Genomic DNA, 20,498 nt, shown 5'->3' with positions numbered 1-20,498 from the left:
CAGTATCTCTGAAGGGATTTACTAAGCCAGGTGGGGGGAAATGAGGCTGGAAACTATGGTCAGAAGATTGGCAGAGAAGTAATAGTGGACAACCTAACAAGTAATTGTTCACTGCAAGTGCAACGGACTCTAAATGCAAATGTGGTGGTGGGGAAACCAAAAGAATACACTATCACCAGTTAGCCAATACAAAAAAGGGGTAACATCTGGCATTTCCTTTGCCGATACAAAAATGTTACAACACCATCACTTCTCTTTCAAATAAAACTGGAGCAGGGGACTGTCAGATGGCTTGGATTTGAGGATATTAAAACTGAAAAATCCCACAGTATTTGTATGAAGTTATATTCATAAAATCAGCATATTTCTCTTATTATATTCTTCTTAAACTAGTAAAGGTTTAAAAACAATTTATTTCATTCCTAAATCTATTCATTAGAACAGAGGCAAAAGCAGGAGGAAGTAGGGGAAATACAGAATGGATCCTTGATGATTTATCTGAGAAGCATGAGATGCTGTCAGCCACACTGCAACCAAAGTACACGTGCTTAAATGCTTATCAAATTTTTCAGCTTCTGTTTATCTGCTCTCTCCAATAGTGACGACATGTAAACTCCAGAAGGCTGCTGAGCTGAAAAAAAAAAAATCTCCAATTTTTTGATCGTAATACTTCAAGATTAAGCAGTTTAAAATTACAGGCCTCAAGTAGTTGGAAGCTGCCACCACAGAGAGAACCAATATGATCCAGTGGCAACAATGCAGTAGCAATTCATTCACCTGCTCCCATTCCCCTTCCTAATCTTCCAGCTCTTGGGATGGATGGAAAAAAAAAAGCATCTTGAAATTATTTAACCATGGAACAGTTACCAAGCTGTCCACGCTGTTATCGTTGACATATAACAAAATAGTAACAAGGACAGTTAAAACACAACGAGCCAAAAAACCCAGAGGAACAAACAGAAGATGTTCTTTGTAGACATGCTGTAAAAAAAAAAGTTCTACTTATGCTTACAAATATTCATGTCCTATTGTCTTTGAAACATGAGATGCTTTACCAATATATTGATATGAAATACACTGCCTTCACCAGAAAAATCTTTAGTTGATCATACCCTAAGCTTTAGAAGGGATGCACGCAACATGACTGCATCTTCTTCCTTCACCACAACTCCTTTTACAAATATACTTTAAGATGCAGCTATCCTGTGACCTGTAGCTGTTTCTTCACATCAAAAGTTAATTCTCACATACAAGGAATCACAGCATGCTACCACAGAAATTAGATTACACACACCAAGTACAAAAGCAACCTTTACAGTCAAACTAACAAAGACCTTACATATAGTACAGAACCAAAAATCCCCAGAAGTCACAGAGAACCTTTCAGGCAAAACAGATGCTGGAGAGGAAGAGGAAAAAAGCCACAACAAAGTTTTTGATGAAAGCAGCACAACATACAAACTATAAGTGATTGAATTACATTACACATACATGTGAGTGCATTGCTTGCTAGAAAACCAGTATTTTAGAACACTCAGATATCTAACTCCAGATTGGATAACCCCTTTTTCACCACAAGAAGAAAATATTACATTGCCCAAATGTACCGTCAATTACAAAACAAGACTAGTAAGGAAGAACATTCTAGCCACTCTGAGGGACTAAGTAGTATTATGGAAAAAAAACCCAAAAAACCCACAACACAACAAAACACCAAGCACTCACCCAGAATCATTAGTATCTAAAAAACTAAACCACTTAAAGGTCAAATTACTTTCCCAAATACGGCTCACAGCTGTTACCTAGCTCTCACATGCTAGTCAAGTGTCCATTATGAAGGGGGCAAAACCATACCATTTTACTGGTATCAGTCTGCATTTCAAGCCATGTCTACCTTTCCAAATTCCAAACACTTTGAATGTGGGGCTACAGAAGAATTCAGAATACACAGCAATATCACACCAAGAACACTCCTAAAACCAACAAGCATGAAAACTGCCACCATAGGCTTGATATCTAGTTCCCCACAGACTTTTAACAGGTGTTATCATACCGGGCACCTTTTAAGTTTAGGCTTGCTGCCAGTAATTTCAGCAAGAGTGCATTTTAGTGCTATATTTATGAGCAAAGCTTCATCACAACCGAATTGCAAGTGACCAATTTTACTGAGACTTTGCAAGCCAGGAAGCACAATGATTATGCAGTGCACTACACGTACACTTCAGCAGCATTGCCCAGTCAGAAGGTACAATACATAAAGTTAATTCTAACCGAAACAAAAAACCACACACCACACTGATTTCAGTATTTAATTTCCAAAAATATGCTAACATGCCACAGAGAAGAGTTTTGCCTTAAAAACTTATTTCCTTATGCTTCTTATGCAATCGTATATTTCTCTTCAAAGTTAGAAGAATGCAGAGATAAAAATCACATAAAAATCTAAGACCATAAACTGCAATGCTTTCAGGGTAGTCCTGTCAAGACTTGGACAGCAGTGAAAGCTGTTATGGCTATTACTGCTTTTTAAACTTACACTAGAAATCTAAGCTGGCTTTCTTCATTTTTGAGTTGCATTGAAAGAAAAGCAAAAATAGCTCAACAGTTACATTGCAGTGGTTTGCCAGAAAACAGGCTTCTAGCTGCAGATCTCAGCAGCTCTACCAGCCTTAAACATGACAACACTTAACAAGTACAGAATATATTTACTTGCAGAAGGACTGAGCTGAAGATAAATAACTTGCCTGCAGGCAAACTATGCCAAATAAACCACTATTACCCCATCCCTCCCACTTTAATCTCTAGATAAAGCATCTTTGTATTCCTTTTGGGGGAAACTTATCTAAATAACCCGGACAGTGCAACAGCTGACTGGCTTGTGTGGAATGAAATTCCACATTAAGGTTTTTAGTCAAGAGATCAGTTCAATAGGATAAATGGGAATTTAGTGAAATCTTCATCTCTGCTCCAGAACCACATGGGCCACTTCAAATGTAGACTTCTCAGACCTCTGAAGTCTCATTTATCATAACACAACGAAAGGTTGAAGAGCTTCTGAAACACAAACTGGTAAGTTTCATTAGGTGTACATAGGAAAACCAACAGCTAAGCTTTTGGATCCACACCTCAAAAAAAAAAAGTAGACAGGACTAGCCAGAGAGAAGCTTTTCAGTGACTAGGACCACATATTATCTCTTACAATGTTTGTTTTCAACACCCTGAAAGCTACAGACAGATATTTACTGTATCTTACTCTATCCCTGGAGATGCTTTATACTAAGGCCACCTAGAAGGAAGAGTTTATTGCATGCACACTCCATGCTGCTCAACATGTCCCTTTCTCCTTACAGGATATCCTTCCTAATTTGACTTTCATGACAAACACGCTCTACAACCAGTTGGACAAGTCACCTAGCTCATAGTTTCCCTCTTCACTGCATCTAAGACAAGTCTGTATACACAAAAGAAGGTTTTGCCAACTATCAATTTATAATTTTGGGGATTGGAGATTAACAGTATTGTTATATACAATGGGACATCAGAGCTGACCTGTAGCCTTGGCAAGTTATCCGCTGTGACTCAGCTGCCCTAGTTGATCACTACACTGTTAAAGCACCACATACCCACAACGAGCTGGATGCTTCTGAATCAGAGGGTGCCTCAGCACCTCAGTAAGTTCCCCCAGAATCCAGCTCAGGACATGCACCCAAACAGCTCTATGTCAATCTCCACAGCCTATCAAACCCAACTGAGCAGCAGCAATGTGAGTGACTATGGGTTAAGTTTGTGCAAAACTGTGTACCCTCTGCATTGCTGAGGGTAGTCTAGGTTTTTATTATCTGGACAACCAAGAGAACTCTCTTCCAAGGACAAAGCTTGCTTTGCAGCCATAAACAAATATTAGAAACAGAAGCAAATGTAACAATTCATGATAACAACGTCATTAAGATTTTTTTTTTTTTTTTAAGAATCCAGGACAACCAACTTGTCAAAGATTTTTATTGAACCTATGTCTTTTTGCTGACATAACACCAAAACTTACCTTCTCATTCAACAGAGAGAATGAGCTCTTATTTTTCCCAGCCATTTCAGTAGCAACAGTAAATATTCACAAGTAGTCTCCCTCTCATGTTTTCTGTTTCTCTCCTGGGAGAATCCATAGCTCACATGCAATTGTTAAATTTTTTTCTTCACAGGAAACAGAATTGACAGCTTTTGCTAATATCATTGTAAGTGTTAAATTGACTAAAGCTTTGTTGGTTGCTCTGCTGCGGCCAGTTTGTAGCACTGGCACCAGAAATCCTCTTTGCAAGCAGAAAAAATCCACTCTTCATTTAATGTTCCCGACATTAACCCAGCAAACAGAAGAAACTTATTTCAAGAGAAGACTGAACACACTATGTAAAAACACAAAGCTTGTAGGTCCCACAGATTCTTGACTGCTTATTAATGCAAGTGACATAAAACACCTAATATGCAAAGAAGAAACAAGCCATAGTTAAGAAAGTGAAGGGCACTTTGCCTAAGTTGATTTTGAAGGAAAAAAAATATCTTAGAGAAACAAATAATTTTATTGACTCATTTTACAACCAAAACAAAGAGCATGCTAGTTAATTTCCTTGTTTGCTGTGTTCTCCCTTTTTGCCAAGGGCCTACAAGCATATATCAACTATTACAGGCAACTGAAATTCACAAAGATCAATAGCACAAAAAGATAGGAAATACTGTTCTTAAAGACGCTCTTGACACTGGACATGAGTTTTCTCATTTGCTAGAAAGGCCTTCACAGAAGCATATGTACACCCAAGATTCGTCCTGTACTGCAGGCATATTATCAAATGAAAGTCCACAACCGCACATAGGTGATATTACTGTACTTCAGTTCTCCTAATTAACTGCCATCCTTCAATTTTGCTACCATTTCAATAGTGGGTAAAATAGTGTCATTCATTTTATGCATTCCGCATTTCCTTACTCTGACACTCTACGTTTTGTCTTTAAAATGGAAAGGTTTGTTTTGTCGTAAAGCAAAGAATTACAAAATCACTCAGCACTGCATTTTTTCAACAGTCTTCTGTTTAAGCTTGCTAAGCTAGAGATTGCCTTAAAAAAACACGTCATGAAACCAAAAAAAGATTTATCTGTAAGAAAGCTATGATTAACAAAGGTAAGTGGAAAAATTAATCACCTATTACTGCAAACCCACCATGTCTGCATAGGTAACAGCGGAGTGAAAGCAAGTAATTTTAACACAGTAACAAAATACGCATACGGAACACAGACAAAATAACTTCCATTCTCCTCAGAAGACAAGATACGGAGATAGTTTGTCTGCATGCTTTGCAGAGAATCAAGGTTCTAGACTTACAAATGGCAAACGAGAGCAAGGAAAAGCCCCAACCTTACTCCTTATCAAATGCAGAACACATAACTAGTGTGAGTATTCAGTCTCTTTTCATGGGTTACAAGGAATACTAAGAAAATACCATGTTCTTCTCCACAAATTTAACAATCTATAGTCGCAAATTGAAAATAATAGTTCCCAAGGCAACTATAATTCACTCAACATACACACATCGTTCCCTTCCCATTACTCTACATTCCGTTAAGTGAACACTCCCTATGTGACGCACCACATGTACAACTGTGTGCAGTGTATCAGAGGAACGGGCAAGGTACACAAAATAGCAACTCCTATGTGTTGAAAGTAACAGTTACCAAATTGTATGGACATGGGAGTTTTCTATTACACAGTTAAGGTTTTTGGTTGTTTTCTTTTTTTGTCACGGCAAGAAAGATTAAGCTCATGTCACCACTGCCATGTTTATAACAGGGATGCTAGCCATTTTCTTTTTAAGAATTGCTGGAAGAAAAAGAGACCAAACAAACCAACCACTTGCCCGCACGCCAGTTATAAGGAGATCCTTCTTCCCTTGGCAAGTTTTGGGTAACGTAAGCTTCCATTATAACTTTAAATGGAAACAGCTAAAAAACTTTATCTGACAACAAACTGGTAATTAAGTACTCATATAACAAGGACCTGCTACAATGTTTTAGGATTTACTGTGAAAAACATTCTAGCAATATCTTTATTGCACTATTACGTCAAATAGCATCCTTTGCTACTTTGACAACTGTGTGTGCATGATCAGCAGCGTTACTTTCCTTATACTCCAATTCCCTGTGCATATTAAGCCAGCACTACTGCTAAAGCTCTCCTGTCCTCCTTTGGCATCCACCTACTCATTTCCAAACATTCTTCCTTGTGCTCTCAAACACTTCTGTAGTTAAAGCTGGCCATCCAAACCAAACCGTGGGCTGTCACAGCCCTACCTTCTCCACGCTGCTGACGCTGGTGTTCAACCCAGGAAGAAAGCTACGCCACAACGTAGTGAGCAAATTCTGATGGGTCAGTGTACTGAGATAGCTCCGTTCAAAGTCTATGAGCACCAGAATGGTACTATGGAATCACACCACAGCCAACAATCCAGCTGGGTCAGGGAGATGTGGAAACCCAGGAACCTCATTCCCCTCCCAGCTGGGCATTTTTACTTCCTGCACAGAGGGAAGGGGAAGAGCACATCCGACTCTTTCAGCGGTGGCAGAACACTAGACTGTGTCGGGTCATTTTGTGTAGGTTCACTACAACCTAGAACAAAAGCCAAGCTAGTTTTAATGCAGATCAGTCTTTAACTGTGGTCTACATAGCTGCTTAAGAAAGCACAAGAGAAGGGGAAAGCATGGAAGAGGAAGAAGCTGCCAGGAAGAGCATAGCCATCTTCCTCACCAGCAAAGCAGCAACAAGCGTTCATGGGATTATAGCAGTGCATAGCCACATCTTCTCCCAAATAAATGGGAGAGCAGCACTTAGGAAAAAAAAAACATTGAAAGCAAGTATGAAACTACAAAAGCTGCCACAAAAGCTCTGCCCAGACACTACAATATGAACAATTAACTAGATTTTAAATCAGAAAGCTTTCACTTTTTTGCAGATTGTGTCTCCTGTTCCATTCAAATATTTGGTGGGAAGAGCAGATCAAGCTATGTAGGCAGACCCGAGACCACCGGGAACTTTCTATTAAGTGTATATGTAAAAAAAACCCGACAACAACAGACCCCCAGAAACTTCACAGGAACAACAGATTCATCTAAAGAAGTTTCCAAAATATTCTTCAGATAGGCTTCTTGAGTTCATAGCAGAAACTGCTGTTGTTCCAAAGGAAGGAAAAAACCCCAACCAGACCACAGAGATGGGAATTGGGTATGTACCTGGAACTTGTATGACAGATCAGAGCAGAGCCCAAAACTACAGGCATAACCCTCTCGTAGGTAGTAACATGTTTGATTGCAGAAGTACTGCTTGTGAAGGGGTACGACACACAAGTTGGAAGAGTTAAGGAGCCACTAATCTGGATTGTGTTCCAGATCTGGAACATGAGAAACTTGAATCTCTCACATCATGTAGCTACGTGCCCTCATCGCAGATCAAGGAATTATTCCAGCAGTCTCATCCTTTCTCATGCAAGAAAAACTTTAATGTTTTCTAATGTTACCAAGTGAATAAGCCTAGTCACAGGCTGTACTGAAAGCCACATGCTGCTTACCGGTTTTCCAAGCAACTGAGGAAACCAAACTACCCAAATGTAAGGCCTGGCAAAACACAAACCCTTGGATCAAGAGGTCAAGAAATGTTTTCCACTTCTTACTGGGGGCTCCTGCAGCTAAGAATAAAAACAAACAACAAACCAAAAAAAACAACCATGAGATGTCTCCTAGGTACTGAAGCAGAAATCAAAACACACCCCCCCAATCTACCATAATTCCCCCCCCCCCCCCCCCCAATTTTTCAAACAACTGTAAGGGAAAAGAATCTAAAGGGCTTTGACTGCTTTTCAAAACCCAAAATAAAAGACATCCCAACGTATAACAATGTCTCCAAGGCTGAAATCTGACAGCACTCTTCATTGCAACACTTCAAATTTACCTTTGGTTAGCAGATACTCAACCTGAAACCAGTTAAAGCTTTTTGAGAATTCTAGCTGAACCATTCAGAGCAATCAGTTACAAACTATCTGAGCTCGGACATCACAGAAGTATAAGCAAACCAAACAACAGCAGAGTGTTCTTCATCCATAACCTGAACAATCAACCTTGCATAACAAACTTTTGGAACTTACCACATTACAACAAGCACAAAGTACATTTTTAACCCATTAGAGAAGCTGTCCAAGTCAGCCTTTAAGAGTGCTTGGCCTACAGAGTAATAGAGCCATACATCTCTCTGTAGGTCGACACAAGTCTGCACAAGGCATGTAACCAACAGTTACCACTTGCTGACGCCCATGTAAACTGGATGGGAACAAAACAAGACAAGTATAATGCATTTTATTTTATGAAAGCATTCCCCTGACAAAAGAAATATTCTCAGCTGATAACCTGCTGTTCTTCTTGCCTCCAATAAGCCAAGAGGCTATTGTGAATAAAGCGAACCACAGGCACAAGGCATTGCTTGTTACCGCCAGTTTTCTGTAAACATTGCAAAGAATATTTTGAATTCTTTTTCTATATTCAGTATTTTCTACAATAACTAATTATTTCAAGCAACTATTCAGAAGGATGAACTTAATGAAAGATCATTTAAATATCTGTTCTTTCTTCACTTGAAATCTTAAGCTTGAGAACTTTCCTCCTGTTCACGCTATATTCCGGTGGACAATTTCACATGCTCTCAATGCCACAGTGCTTTCCAGAACTCAAAACCTTCACACCAAACACTATGTATTTAGTACATGACGTGCTTCAAAGTCAAGACCACAAATAATTAATAACACATTCTGACCGCCAATATACCTTGTAATGAGCAAGAGCGATGAAGAGAAGCTACAACTACCCCAAAAGATGGTCCAGCTAAATTCACTTCGGACTCGGAGGCTGTCCACGGCCGTGCAGTAGCGCGCTGAAGCCACGGATACGCCCTCGCACTTGGATGAGTTAAGGAAGTGTGGAAAACGCCTTGCACCGTTTTCACTGCACCCTGCTCTGCAGAGCAGCGCCCGAGAGAGCACCCCCGCAAACAAAGGCAGGACGTCCTCACCCCGGATCAAGTCCGGCGCGGGCCCGGCAGGTCCTCAGGGGCCAGTCTGGTCCCCTCCGGCGGCCCTCACCGGCAAGTCTGGGCGAGGAAATCGTCCCCGGGCCTAAACCAGACGCCACCGCGTCCCGTCGCCTCCACAGCCAGAGACCCGGGACCGCCCGGCCCCAAGGGCTCCCCACTACCCGATACGCTGTCCTGTGGGCCAGAGGAGCAGGGCCCCGCCGGCCCCAGGCCCAGCGAGGCGAGCCCCAGCGGCCGCGACCGTTGGCATCGCGCGACGCCGGCAACGGCCGCCCCACACCCGCCCCACGTCCCCCCCCTCCCCCCCGCGGCCTCACCTCATCAGCGGGCGGCGCGGGGGCGGCCGCGAACCGCCGGGCTCCGTCAGCGACCGCCACCGTATTTCGAAAGATCCGCCATTTTCACCCCGTCACCGCCGTCCCCCGCGGCCCGCCCCCGCCGCACCTGCCCCCGCCGCACCGCCCCGGCGCCCCGCCCCGCCTCGCCGCCGCCCGCGGGGCGCCCCCCCGAGCTGCCCTGCCACCAAACCACAACTGCTTCCGGACCGGCAGGGGAGGGGGCGGCGGCGGGTCCCGCACAGACCCCCAGTCCGAGGAGGAAGCCTCGCCGCCGGCCCCCCGCCGCTCCCCGGGTCCGTTTTAACCCTACCGCTCCGCTGCGACTTTGGATGCAGTTGATCTCAGCAAGCAGCTGTGATGAGACCCTCCGAGCGGGCATCCCCCGCGACGGAGAGGCGACCAGGACGGGTGTCCCCACAAGCCCAGGGAGGTCGGCAGGGCGGCCCAGGAGCCCGCCCTGCCGCGGGGAGCGCACCCAGCGGGGCCGGGCCTGTACCTTCCCGGAGGGAGGCGGCTGTCAACGCTCCGCCGCTCTCTCCCCACTAGCGGCGGCGCCGAGCCCGCACCCCCTTTCTTCGTCCTCCCGCCGCCGCTTTCCCGCCCCTCGCACTCACCGGGCGGGCACTCTTCCTCCTCCTCCTCCGCCGCCGTCTCCGCACGCCCTCCGCACCTCGCGCCGCCGCCGGTCCCTTCCTCTCCGCTACCCTGCTCGGCGCCCGCGGCGGCGGCGGCGCCCGCAACGAAGCCGCCGTGTTTGTTCAAAATCACGCGCCCCGCGCCATTCCCCCGCCGCATCCCATAATACTGCGCCGCGCCGCCCCGGCAACCGCCGGCGCAGCGCAGCGCCGCGCGCACCGCCCCGCCCCGCGCTTCCGGGCCCGCCCCACCCGCGCCAGACGGCCCGCTTCCGGGGACGCGCGCGCCGCTCGAGGAGTATCCAGCCTTGCCCCGCGTCGAGGCTTCCTATAGCGCACGCACCCGCGCGCGCTTATACACGTCTATACGTGCCGCTCTAGGGTCGTGGGGGTAGCTGTGTGTGGGGCCCGCCTGAGCTTTTAGCCCCTCGGCTGGGCTGTCCCCGCGAGGACGCTCCTCGTCACGTGACCCGGTGCGCCGCGGCCTCTCTAGTCGGCCGGTGGCGCGGCTCTATGATAGGAAGAGCTCTGCGGCGCGCGAGGGGGACGGCGGCGGGCCGGCGAAGATGGCGGCTGCGGTGAGGCAGGACTTGGCGCAGCTGATGAACTCCAGCGGCTCTCACAAGGACCTGGCGGGCAAGTGAGTGCCGGCGCCGGCCTTCCCGTGGCGGGGCGAGGCGGGTGAGCGGCCGTTGGGGTTACGGCCTTGGGTGAGGGAGGTGGGCGGCTGCCGGGCCTTGGGCGGGCGAGGCGGCTTTTGTCCAACGACCCCGCTTCTTTAAATGAAAAGAAAGAAAGAAAGAAAGAAAGGTTTAATCTCACGATTCTGCAAATTTTTATTTATTATTCGTTTCTAACGACGGCAGCACGCTCTGTGCTGGTGGTGTCCTAGCACAGGTCCCGCGCGGGGCCTCACCCTTCGCCGTAGCTCCCTCGTGTCTCCCCGCCGCCCCTCAGAGTTCGGCTGCGCGAAGTTGATAGTCGGGGAATGTATTTTCCTCGACTGCTGTAGACATGTCAGTAACTTCATTATTATTATTATTATTTTCATTAGGTGGGTGTGTTGGATGGCAAACCTTGGCGTCTGAGCTACTTACAGTGTCACATAGACTTTCTCTCCCCCGAGGGTTCAGTCAGATGTCGATTAGTCAACTGAAATTCTCCAAGTCCTAGTCCAGTAGCTTATTTTCTACAGGAATTGCTCCACTTTTAGTAGTTTCCTGTAAGAACTTGGAAATATTCCTCTCAAAATGTGGCTTCAACTTGAATGTAGTACTATATCAGTATTAATCACACTAAGGTTATGGCCTAGGCAAAATTTGATTAGCTTTATGAAGGCTGAAACCTGGAGTTGCTATTTATGCAAGAGTAAACACTTAAAAATGCGTAGTATGTGCCTGTGCTCACGTCAAGTGACCGTAACATACTGTTTACCACCCACTCCCAGCACTGTTTCTCATTCTTACCAAATATAGTGTTTTCCATATTTGACTAACTCTATTAATCCACGAACAATATAGATTTCATTACTTTTTTCTATGCACCACCCTAGGGACATGATTTTTTTTTTTTTCCCCAACCTTCAAAGTGGCACGTGTATTCACAGGTAACAGAATTATGAGCTATGTTATCTGAGAATCTAGTCCTGGGATTTAAAAAGAGCCAGATACCAATTCCAGGTGAATATTCCTGACATTTGAGCACAAACAATTTGGAAAATTGCCACCTCAAAGGTATAGAAAATATAAGCAAACCTAGGTCTCTGACATAGGAAATAAGCAGAGAAACAGAATTTGTTAGTGAAAAATGTGCCCTAGGAGTGATTTTTTTAATTATTTTTTTTCTAATCTGTGGACAGATATCGTCAAATATTGGAAAAAGCCATTCAGCTGTTGGATATAGAACAACTTGAAGCTTTGAAAGCTTTTGTAGAAGCAAGTAAGTTCATCTGGTATAATCGGTTGCACACTGAGTGAAGGCCGGAGGTCTGTGGAATTGCATATTAGGTAGCTGTATGTGAGGCTACATAAATACATGACACTTTGGACCTGTTGGAAGTCAAAGACAACTAGAAGAGGAGCCATCATCACCATATTCAGAAGTGAAGGGAGAATGGACTTGTAGGCTTTTTAAGTTATTACAATGTTCAAGCTGTCAGTGTGATAGCATCGGAAGGTGAAAACATACAGTAGTCTCTACTGAATGCTAAAATTGATGCTGGATGCCAAGCGGTATTTAAACAACCCCCTCCTTCCTGAGGGAAGGTATTTAAACAACCCCTGAGATGAGGGAACTCATCTCAAGTTAGTTTGAAAAACACTCAGGAAGAAATGATTAGGGTTTTTTTGTGTTGTATTGAATGACTGGCTTATTGAATACCTCTGTAAATTATACCTGTCGTAATAAGTTGAGAATACACTTAGCGAAATTTAGCCTAAAGGTTTACTTTGTCCAAGATGTTTCAGCAGCTGAGAACAGTAATTCAGAATGAAACAGCTCTCTAAACGTAAATCAAAGTGAGAAATTCATTATTATCTGTCAGGGATTAGAACTCTGGTGACCTCTAGTGTAAACAAACTGTTTCTGAGAGAAGAAAATTCACCTTTTATAGACAAAGGAAGAAAACTCCTTCACTTGGATACAGGTTTAAAAACTTGAAATACTCAAATTTGATATAAAAGCAAATGATCACTTACAGTGAAGGCACTGACAAGCATTGCATCCATCTTGTGTTTTTCTTCCATGCATCTCTGAACCAGTGGTGAACGAGAATGTCAGTCTAGTGATCTCACGTCAGCTACTGACAGATTTCTGTACCCATCTTCCAAGTCTTCCTGACAGCACAGCCAAAGAAATTTACCATTTCACCTTGGAAAAGATACAGCCTAGAGTTATTTCATTTGAGGAGCAGGTGAGAGATCAATGTCAAGGGGTATTTTATTATGTGGGTCTGGCTTTGGGTTTTTTTCCCGTTATCTGCTGGCTATTTTAAGTCTTTAAAAAAGCAGTTCAAAACAGATTCCTACTTGAGAGTCCAGTTTTGCATTCCTGTACGTGCAAAACCTGAGCTAAACGCAGAGAATATTTAGGACCATACAAAGAATGCAGACTTTGTCTCTTCATCAGGATGCTGGGCATGTAATTCCTCCGCTACCAGAAAATGGCTTCTTACAATGAAACTATACTTGAGCTACTGGAGGTACTGTTGAGAGACAGACTGGTACTCATTGTATTGCATTTTACCCAACTAATGGAACAGGGAAGTGATGTAAAGCGAGAAGCATCTTGACAAAGAGCTTTTGTTTCAAAATAAATATCTCAGTGAGTGTGTGTTTTAGTCATAATTTTAGCAGGAAAAAAATGTTTTCTTCAAGTCTTAGTTTTAGGTAACTGTTGAATGTGCTGCAGTTCTTTTTCAGTTCAGTCCTTGGTTTTCTTATGAGTATTCACCATCATGTGAGAGTTCTTACAGAAGATGTTTATATCTAAAGCTTTTAGGATCTACTATTTGAGAAGAAAAGCAAGGCAGTTTCTGTCATGATTTGTATTTGCTTCTCTTTATCTTTTATCTTTTTAAGCAGCTTTTACTCCAAACTTTAACTGAACATGCTTGCCTATATGTTATAATGATTATGCATAAATTAAGTGCAAGACAGCAGATGATTCTTTTAACCACACTTCTGCTTATAAAACCCAAATTGTAAGCACTGATATTTTACCTGCTGACAGCTGCTCTACAAAGTAAAAGTTTCTGTAGTAGGATCTAATCATAGTTCACCTCATTCATATCTCACAAGCATGATATGAGGTATAACTGCAAGAAATGGCTTGTGAATCTTGGTGCTCCAGTTCTTGAAAGCCTCATCTCATCTTTTTAAAAGCTCCATTTCATCTTGTAAAACCTTTTGTAAGTTTTAAAACTTAGCACTCTCTGAAGAAAAACTCCTTTTATGTTGTTACAAGTTTATGTGGAAATGCTTCAAATCAGCACTCGTATTTAAAAAGCTTGGTATTAAAGGCTGATCCAGGAGTCCCACACAGGACACTTCATGTGGGAAGAGTTGCATGCATACAGGTTGCTGTGTCTGTGAAGCTAGGGTATCGGTTGAGGGGATTCATGAATAAGAACAAATAATGTGAATGTTAATAAAGAACCATTCAACTTTTATAGTGTTTGCTATTGATTTTATTATTGTTTAGGTTGCTTCAATAAGGCAACATCTTGCATCAATCTATGAGAAAGAAGAAGACTGGAGAAATGCAGCACAAGTATTGGTGGGGATCCCTTTGGAAACAGGGCAAAAGTAAGTACTGTGCTAGACACAGTTCTGTGTTGTTAGATATACTTGCTCCCTTTGTACTTATGCAGTATGTATGCAGACCAGCGAGTGAGAATTTTGGGGTTGCATATTTTCCCAGAGTTTCAGTAGTTCAGGCCGTAACTACTGCCAGATGACAGAAGTATAGCTTGAAGACTATCCATTACAGTAAACAGTTTAGGGGGTCACAACACGGCACCAGAAGTTTTGCGCTATTTATTAGTCTTGCCAATAAACAGCGTTTCTGGTAGTATTTTACAAAAATGCTTTGAAGGTTATTGAAAGGTTCTTGAAAGGTGGCAGTTCTTCCATGTGTTTGCCTTTACAGTTCGAAATGAAGACATAGTCTGAAATCAGATATTAGCAAATACAGTTGGGGATTTTTATGGGGTTTTGTTTGTGGTTTTGTGGGTTAGGGGTGTTTTTAAGTCTAGAACCCTTGCTTTTCTCTGGCTGTGCTTTCTATTCTCTTTCTGTGTATGAATGTAGAAGGAATTACTGTAGGTTTTACCTGTTTAGCACCTATTTGTTCTACTGCAAGTTTGCTTCTTAACTCAGTTGCCTCTTCACTTACAGCAAACTTCCAATCCACTAAAAACAGATTATAAAGAGTGTACATTTGTGTCTTGGTGGACAGCATTATTTTTTCTGGTGTTTGTAGGAGCCAGTTTTGTATTGGCATTTATCTCAACTTTCCTTACCCAGAACAGAGAGCACTAACTTTGGTGTTGGGGAAGGAGGAAGCAGGGTATAGCAAACATTGCCAGGTGCTTAGGAATCATATGTTTAGAACAACTAAGAGCAAGGGTTGTGGAGCAACTCAGAGCACTTGCCTATCTGTTTCTCTACAGACAATACAATGTAGATTATAAACTGGAGACCTACCTGAAAATTGCCAGGCTGTATCTGGAGGATGATGACCCTGTTCAAGCAGAAGCTTATATTAATCGAGCTTCCCTGCTTCAGAATGAATCGACAAATGAACAGCTGCAAATCCATTATAAGGTTGTCTAACTTTCTTTGTTGCTTTCTTTTTCTAAAGGGAGATGATTCCCCATTGAGATGTTTTTATGCAATGCCATTAAAACTTTAATGATGAGAAAAGAGACAAAGGGAAAAGCTTCTAAATGGTTTTGGGAGCTTGAGAGCCACATCTTAACACTAATTAAACAGTTCATTCCTTATGATTTGGAGATAAGTCTATAAAAGTTCCTTAAATGCCAGCTGTGCTGATTGAAAATAAAACTTAGGCTTCAAAACATCTGAAATATTTTTGAAAATATTGCCCCTACCTTTGTCTGTAAATCTAAGAGGTGGGGAAAAAATGTTAGGGACAACAGAAGCCCCCTGCCCCCAACAGTAATTAAATAGTAAGTCCCATCCATAAAAGTAGCTTTATGTCTCAAGTAGTAAAGTAACTGCTTATTTGTGGGTTTACAGTGTACATAGTTGATACTCTAATTTCTCACACCATTATAGTAACTGAGATGAGCAGCGATAACTGTAGTGTGACAGTACCAATCAAGTATGGTGGCGTTTAGGATTATACAACACAAAACAGATGTGCCATGAGCTGTAACTCAGTGTATTGGTTTTCCCTTTTCTTTTTTTCTCCCCCCATGCTGTATTTTAAAGTGTGCGCTTAGTTGGAAGTGTAAATATTTTCTGTAAGCGTTAGAAAAGCACAAAGGAAGGGAGAGAAGAAGTGTCAAATGTTGTTAAAGAGCTGAAAGGGAAAAGCAAGCACTCGAAACATACAAATTGCTACCTAAGTGCTAGTTGTCAATGTCAGGAGTGAAGGGGAGGCTTACGTGAGTACAGTATCAGCTGTACAATGTTTCGTTTCCTTAGTTTCTGGTGTTTATACTTTTGCAATGTTTAGCATGTGAATAGTGCTGGGAAATGCCCTTCCAATTGCTTTCCGTGACACTTTACCAAGGGCTTTGCAAGTCAAGCTAATCGTTTGCACGGATTTCTCTAGGATGCTGTAGAGCAGCATTTATGGGAGCTGACACTTGATAATGTCGCAATTTATACACACTTATATTATGCAGCCACCCCTGCTAGTTTTCTTTTCCTGAGACATACTTTCTGTCTAGGTTTGCTATGCTCGAGTTCTTGATTACAGAAGAAAGTTCATAGAGGCTGCCCAAAGATACAATGAGCTCTCCTATAAGAGCATAGTCCATGAAACTGAGCGGCTGGAAGCACTGAAGCATGCTTTGCATTGTACTATTTTGGCATCAGCAGGTAAAATACACGTTGCATTTTTCTATAAAAGACCCAAGATAGGTATTTCATATCCCCTGGAGCAAGTCAGCTTGTGCATTACTTGTGGGGAGGAATCGAAAATGGTGAACACTGTCAAAACTGCGTGTTGGCATACTGTTAACTCAAGAGTTGGATTATTTCTGTGTCTTTGCCACTGATAAGGTGTCATCTTGGCTAAAGATGGAAAAGATAGTCAGTGGCGAACAGTGTTTTAGAACTGAACAAAACCAAGTTCCTTCTTTGGTGGAGCTTTGTTGGTTAATTGCATCTATTGGGAAAAAAAGATGATAACTTTCTGTTAATTTACCTCTAAATACTCAATGCTTTGGTGATCATTTATGAGGATTCTTCTTGACTCTCCTAGGACAGCAGCGTTCTCGCATGCTTGCTACACTCTTCAAGGACGAGAGATGCCAGCAGCTTGCAGCCTATGGGATCTTGGAGAAAATGTATCTGGACAGAATTATCCGTGGAAATCAACTGCAAGAGTTTGCAGCTATGCTAATGCCTCACCAGAAAGCAACTACAGCTGATGGTACATATTTCTGTAAAGCCTCCTAATGCTAGGTGTTCATCCACAGGAGTTAGAATTGCCCTATGCAGTCAAGAAGTGTGATGGAAAGGAATTTAGTATTACTTCTATGATTATTTTAAAATTATTTCCCAGCATGTTACCCTCATGAGTATAGTTTAATAGTAAAGCTTCTTGGCCATAGTTCATCTTTCTGATTGGCTATGAAGGTTTTGAAATACTCTTCTACCAGATAACTTGTAAAAGTCTTGTTTTTCTGTCCATGTATAGTCCTCTTCACTGACAGCCTCCCAGTATTCCTAACCTTGCCTCATGCTTTGAGTCTCTGTCCTTTTGAGCTTCTCCAGTCTAAGGCACTGTTAGGATGCCTAGAAACACATCACATGCATATAGGCTGTAAATGGTCTGTGTGGATGATAAATTTATTTGAACTGCTTCCTGGCTTGACCGGCAGATGACTGATAGTGATTGGTGACTTGGACCTCACACTGTCTCCAGATAGATTTCGGATCCATCTCACTGACGTCTTACAAGCTCTGTTCTTCCTGGAACCTCTGAACAGCGAGAAATAATGTAAAGTAATGACTTCACTGGAATCCTAAACACACTGGTCTTAGTTTTCTATGAAGTGGAAAAATACATAAGCATGAAATACCTATTAATCAAGGAAAACATTCTTAGTGAACAATATTCGTTGATTGAGGACAAATTAACCAGTTTTCACCTCTGCAATTACACAGTTGTTTAAGGTACTTACTAACAATAAGCTGCAGCCCTTTCCTTGTGTCAGTTTGTTGTTTATTTATAACCTGTACTGTTTGTCCGTATAGGTTAAAGAATGCAGGTTAGGTGGTGTTTAATAATGTGCTTATCTTCAACTAGAGGTTAAAGCACAAATGAGTTAAATTGTTAAATCAAGAAGAGAGACATTAGATGAGGGTTTATCACCGTACAAACACAGTAAGAGAGAGGTTAATTGTACCCCTAAGAGCTGAATGAATAGTAATAAGAAAACAATGGTCTTTCCATTTGGCAGGCTAGGAACTGATCACAGGAGGTCAAACTCCCTCAGTTCAGATGTTGAGTCTTGTAACAAAGCCAAGGGCTCCATTTGATTATTCTGGAAATTAAATAAAAGGGTTTATGCTACCTGTCTCAAAATCAACCACGTGCCATCCATTTCTTTTTGTTCACTTTCTTCTGCATAGCATAAGACTGATCCAAGGCAGCTGCATCTGGACCTTCTGCATGCATAACCCTTGGGAAAAAAAAAAAAAACGTTTTCCATCTCCTCTACAATGCAAACCAAGTATTTCAACCTTATAGTAGTGGGTTTTTTTCTCATCTAACCCCTAAGGTTCCAGTATCCTGGACAGAGCTGTTATTGAACACAACTTACTGTCTGCAAGCAAACTTTACAACAACATTACTTTTGAAGAGCTTGGAGCATTACTGGAGATCCCTGCAGCTAAGGTATCAGTTTTCTACATCTTTTGTAAAAACAGGGAGCATCAGAGACAAGAGAAAATAGCTTTGGTAAATATTAGGAAAATCAGTTTGGTGTTGGGAAACAATTAAATATTCCATATTATGAGGAAGGTTAAATATCTAGTAAATCTTATGAGTAGGAAAGTACATGATGTGGAATGAACAACAGTGGCGTTAGATGCCACTGATGTCTAATCATGTCTAATTATTTCATAATTAGTGTTGTTTGTAGGTCATTCCCCCCCAAATGTGTGGAGATATTGAGAAACTCACACAGACTATTAAGTCTTAATAATTTTTAACTTCTTTCAGAATCGAAGACGCTTCTAACATCTTTCTCCCTTCATTGTATCAGGCAGAAAAGATAGCTTCTCAGATGATAACTGAGGGTCGCATGAATGGATTCATTGATCAGATTGACGGAATTGTTCATTTTGAGAGTAAGTTCAACCACAGCAATTTTTTTTTAGCACCATTCACAGTGAGCTTTTTGAGTTGCTGCCTTACAGGATAAGGGAAATTCAAGTTTCTTAGTATCTTCCCTCTGAAGTAAGCTTGCTGCATCTTGCTGTGGCCGGGAGGTGGCAGAGTTTGCCTTAATGGAGGATCACACTTCACCCACCTTCCCTACTGTGCATTCTCTTACCCACGGGAAAGCGAGCATTTGTTCTGTCCGTCGTCTTGTGGGAGCAGGTTTACCAGGAAGTTCTCTGTTCAATTCTACTTTGAAATGCAGGAGTTAGGCTTGTAACATACAGTCAAAATCATTGTAGCCTTTGAGTACGGAAATGAGCATGATGTAGCTGCAAGGAAGGCTTCCTCTGTGAGGTAGGTGAGGGCAGTGGCAGAAGAAAAGGTTGCAGTTGAAAGGAAATGGAATTACTAAAGCTTACTTTGTTTTCTATGGGATGATTTTTTTGTGGTTTTTTTTTTTCAGCTCGTGAAGCTTTGCCAACTTGGGACAAGCAGATTCAGTCACTGTGTTTCCAGGTTAACAACCTGCTGGAGAAGATAAGTCAGACAGCCCCAGAATGGACAGCGCAGGCAATGGAGGCCCAGATGGCTCAGTGACTGTGCAGCCATTGTGTGAATAGAGGCAATCAACTGCCTACTGTGCTGGAAGAAGGGAACTGAGTAGGACTGTTAACCAAACGAATAACCCACCTGCATTTTCCCACCTTCTGCTTTCACTCTGACTTAGGACACAATTAGGTGATAGCATGTTTGGTGTGACAGTCCCCCAGTTCTCTGAGTGTAGAATGATGTTGTTGCTGCCTCTGCATTGCACTCTGCTGTCCTGAATGCTGTGGTTTCCATGTAGAAGAAGCTGTAATGTCTGCAGCAAGCTTTGGGTTTGGTTTATTTAATTATAATTTTTTCCACTGTATTGCTATAGTTTTGTATCCATTACTTCCTTGTCCTGCTGTGAAAATATGTGCCATGTTTCTTTTAGTTGTAATTATCCTAATAAAGGCTGGAATGAGCCACTTGGTTTAAGTGTTGCAGGGACCTGTTTTTATTTTTTTTTTTTAAGCAGTAACTTGAAATGGATTGAATTTTTGGAATTGTCAGTCTCACCCCTAAAAATGTGAAATTAAAACTAGCTTTTTTTTCCTCCTTCTCCGTTTATAAAACGCAAGTCTGAAATTTTAATTGAAGGAAATTCTGACCCTTCTGCATTGGTGCGGCAGGGCACAGAGTTGTCTGTACTGAGAGATGGGGTAAAAAAAGCCCAATGTTCCCAAGAGAGCTTGTGGCAATGATACGGTAAGTGATGAGAACATAGCATGTGCCAAGTAA

At 42.4% G+C, this 20,498-nt stretch overlaps 2 protein-coding genes across 4 annotated transcripts in view; one reads left to right on the top strand and one right to left on the bottom strand.

The window, feature by feature from the left end:
* LIN54 (lin-54 DREAM MuvB core complex component) overlaps window positions 1-10,248 on the bottom strand; it is a 39,858-nt gene extending 29,610 nt beyond the window's left edge. The window contains exon 1 of one of the 2 annotated variants that reach the window (XM_086464923.1): window positions 10,047-10,248. In XM_086464923.1, the coding sequence (XP_086321049.1) occupies window positions 10,047-10,248 (202 nt within the window). The remainder of the gene's footprint in view (window positions 1-10,046) is intronic. The other variant, XM_086464925.1, reaches the window with a different exon arrangement.
* A 358-nt stretch (window positions 10,249-10,606) lies between these two features.
* COPS4 (COP9 signalosome subunit 4) lies at window positions 10,607-20,203 on the top strand. Of its 2 annotated transcripts, XM_086464927.1 has the most exons (10): window positions 10,609-10,728; window positions 11,947-12,026; window positions 12,848-12,999; window positions 14,289-14,392; window positions 15,259-15,412; window positions 16,507-16,657; window positions 17,043-17,213; window positions 18,568-18,683; window positions 19,054-19,138; window positions 19,636-20,203. In XM_086464927.1, the coding sequence occupies exons 1-10, from the start codon at window positions 10,655-10,657 to the stop codon at window positions 19,767-19,769; spliced, it is 1,221 nt and encodes a 406-aa protein (XP_086321053.1). In that variant the 5' UTR covers window positions 10,609-10,654; the 3' UTR covers window positions 19,770-20,203. The 2 variants fall into 2 exon arrangements, with proteins under 2 accessions (XP_086321054.1, XP_086321053.1); XM_086464928.1 differs by lacking the exons at window positions 19,054-19,138; window positions 19,636-20,203 and adding an exon at window positions 19,011-19,046 and having other exon boundaries at window positions 10,607-10,728.
* The last annotated feature ends 295 nt before the right edge of the window (window positions 20,204-20,498 follow it).

This window comes from Leptosomus discolor, chromosome 4 (genome assembly GCF_034619465.1).
Source record: "Leptosomus discolor isolate bLepDis1 chromosome 4, bLepDis1.hap2, whole genome shotgun sequence".
NCBI classification, from domain to species: Eukaryota; Metazoa; Chordata; class Aves; order Leptosomiformes; family Leptosomidae; genus Leptosomus; species Leptosomus discolor.
Note: the sequence above shows the minus strand (reverse complement) of the source record. Positions and strands in the feature narration are given on the sequence as shown.

What these genes read in the sequence shown, in the direction of transcription:
- COPS4 (XM_086464927.1), top strand. Translation starts at nt 10,655, where the DNA reads ATGGCGGCTGCGGTGAGGCAGGACTTGGCGCAGCTGATGAACTCCAGC. An exon ending in GAAAGCTTTTGTAGAAGCAA is followed by an intron (nt 12,027 to 12,847) that starts GTAAGTTCATCT and finishes TCTCTGAACCAG; the next exon opens with TGGTGAACGAGAATGTCAGT. An exon ending in CGGAATTGTTCATTTTGAGA is followed by an intron (nt 19,139 to 19,635) that starts GTAAGTTCAACC and finishes TTTTTTTTTCAG; the next exon opens with CTCGTGAAGCTTTGCCAACT.